Genomic DNA, 2,769 nt, shown 5'->3' with positions numbered 1-2,769 from the left:
TGTGTGTGTCTGCTGGGGGCCTGCCCCCAGCCAGCCACACCGTGGAGGCTTGGAACAGGTGCCCCTCTGTGTTGATCTCTCAGGCTCCTGGCCTCCACTGTGTGTTGTTCTCTCCCTTGAGCTGTGGCCAGGGTGGGATGCTGCCTGCAGGCTGCGCTGTGTGGATCCTGCTCATGGATCACCAGATCACTGCAGAGACAGGGGGCAGGCCCTGCTGAGTGCTGCCTATGGCGCTGATTAGCCAATGGGAGGCATAGCGAAGGTACGGTCAGTTACCATGTTTGTCTATTATCAGATAGGATAGGAAAAATTACCAAAGAGATTAATAGTCTTCTTCAAGTTTAGAAACTGGCTTAGGTAAAAAGACAGCACTAAAAGCAGCATTATTTTATTGTTGTTTTTTCCAGTACACCAAAACTGTAGGTTAATAACAAGGACCACATGACAATCAACAGAATCCTACCAAACAACCACTACAAAATCCAGAAATTGTACTGATTTTACATAGGGACTCAACCAAAATTAATAGCAAATTTTTAAAAATTACACACACATAAAAAAAAACTAGCCAAAATTAAAGAAACAAATTAAAACATTTTAAATTTATTTAAGCATGCACACTTTTTTTACAAAGTGATTTTATAAAAAAAAAAAATAATAATGTGCCTTTTTAGTGAGCAGTGAAATAGCCTTTCACATGGTTTGCTGTGGCTTTAGTTAAAAAAATACAGCCAAAAATTCTTGGCGTGTGAGTTGCACTGTCATTGCAAATTGCAAACCTGGAGCATGACCATCTCAAATTGTCTCACGCTTGATGGCACAAAGCTTCCTTGAATCACTGGCTTCCTCCTTATGAAACCATAATATATTCTGTGAGTAGGAACTCATACTGTGATAGTAATAAACAAAGAGAACCTGCATGAGCTGTCAGATTATGGAACTAAAGTCAAACATCCCAAGACTAACATCACTATTAGAGATTTTCCAGAAGTTTTTCTTAATCATTTAATCGGAACACACCAAAATGCTAGCTCACATGCCTAAAATAAGTAAATGTATGAATGCAAAGAAATAAATAAAAGAGTCACTTTATGGAGCTCTTTTTAAAAATAATACACATTGCATAAAGAGGAGTACGTAAAGACAGAGTACTAAACAAAAATACATAAGGAATGGCATCGATATTATCCGAATGAAGAGAATCAGAATTTAAAATCACTATCTTAAAATCACTATTTATTCCCCTAAGTTTACAAGTGGAAAGAAGGACTTACTGTTTTGCTGATTAATGTTACAGGGGTCCACCATAGGAACATGAACGGGTGCAAAACAAGTGGAGGAAACTCGCCAAGCATTTGCATGAAGTTGTGGTGTGCCTTCTATCATGCCTGATGGAGAACTAGAAAGCAAAGATAATATTCATCTTAGTCTCTCCCATCCTTTACATTTGTTCATAGTCTTTAAAATTTGAAAAAAAAAGATGCTATTTTTACTTTACAAAGAAATTTTAGAACTTAAAATGTTCTATTATTTTTGAAAACATACATGGTACTAATTTCCTATTATTAAGACTTTAGAATGTGTCAAATTGTGGACATACATGGTTTCATTTAATAATCAGCCTCGTGGAAAAAATAAAATTAAATAAAATAAAGTAAAAATGTCTTTATCCTCCTTTAGAAAGAAAGCAAAGCAGAAGCTCAGATAACTATTTTTAAAAAAATATATTTTATTGCCGGAACCGGTTTGGCTCAGTGGATAGAGCGTCGGCCTGCGGACTGGAAGGTCCTGGGTTCGATTCCGGTCGGGGGCATGTGCCTGGGTTGCGGGCACATCCCCGATGGGAGATGTGCAAGAGGCAGCTGATCAATGTTTCTCTCTCATCAATGTTTCTAACTCTCTAATACTAAGAACTTTAGGGTGAATTTCAGAGAAACAAAAAGTTCTTTCTTTTTTTTTTTTAATGTATTTTATTGATTTTTTACAGAGAGGAAGGGAGAGGGGATAGAGAGTTAGAAACATCGATGAGAGAGGAACATCGATCAGCTGCCTCCTGCACACTCCCCACTGGGGATCTGCCCGCAACCCAGGTACATGCCCTTCACCAGAATCGAACCTGGGACCCTTCAGTCCACAGGCCAACGCTCTATCCACTGAGTCAAACTGGCTAGGGCTCAGATAACTATTAACGTTCACTCAGCTAATAAGTGTCATAGCCAAGTAGCCAAGATTCAAATCCAGTTTGCACTGACTTAATGAAACATCACACAACCCAAATAATAATCCGTGTGTGGTTTAAAGTATATGAAAAAACAAAGAGGTAGGTAGCTCACATGATTCCTTTCAGCATAGAGACAAATGTCCCAAAGAATAAACAGTCTAGCCCTGCCAGTGTGGTTCGGCATCAGCCTGCGAACCAGGAGGTGATGGTCTGATTGCTGGTCTGGGCGCATGCTCAGTCCCCAGCAGGAACTGTGCGGGAACATCATTGTTTTTATTCCTCTTTCCTCTCCCTTCCTCTCTGAAATCAATAAAATATATCTTTAAAAATAATAAATAGTCTATAATTCTGGTTCAGTATGTCAATTTCCATTATGAGGTCTGAAATACTGAGGTTCCATCATGAAGGTGCATAAACAAACCAAAAGAAAATTGAGAAAAAATGGTATAAAAGGCACCCTTCATCCAAACTTGGGAATTTCTTCATTTCCTCTCAGCAAATCGAAATGGAAGAGAAACAGCAACTTTTCTAAAGTCAGGCTTATAAAC

At 38.7% G+C, this 2,769-nt stretch overlaps 1 protein-coding gene across 1 annotated transcript in view; it reads right to left on the bottom strand.

The window, feature by feature from the left end:
- OTOGL (otogelin-like) overlaps positions 1-2,769 on the bottom strand; it is a 170,800-nt gene that overhangs the window by 125,889 nt on the left and 42,142 nt on the right. The window contains exon 15 of the mRNA XM_015571106.1: positions 1,275-1,399. Coding sequence (XP_015426592.1) covers positions 1,275-1,399 — 125 coding nt within the window. The remainder of the gene's footprint in view (positions 1-1,274; positions 1,400-2,769) is intronic.

The sequence above is a fragment of the Myotis davidii genome, unplaced genomic scaffold (genome assembly GCF_000327345.1).
Source record: "Myotis davidii unplaced genomic scaffold, ASM32734v1 scaffold26, whole genome shotgun sequence".
Classification (NCBI taxonomy): domain Eukaryota; kingdom Metazoa; phylum Chordata; class Mammalia; order Chiroptera; family Vespertilionidae; genus Myotis; species Myotis davidii.
This window is presented reverse-complemented; position numbering and strand designations above follow the sequence as displayed.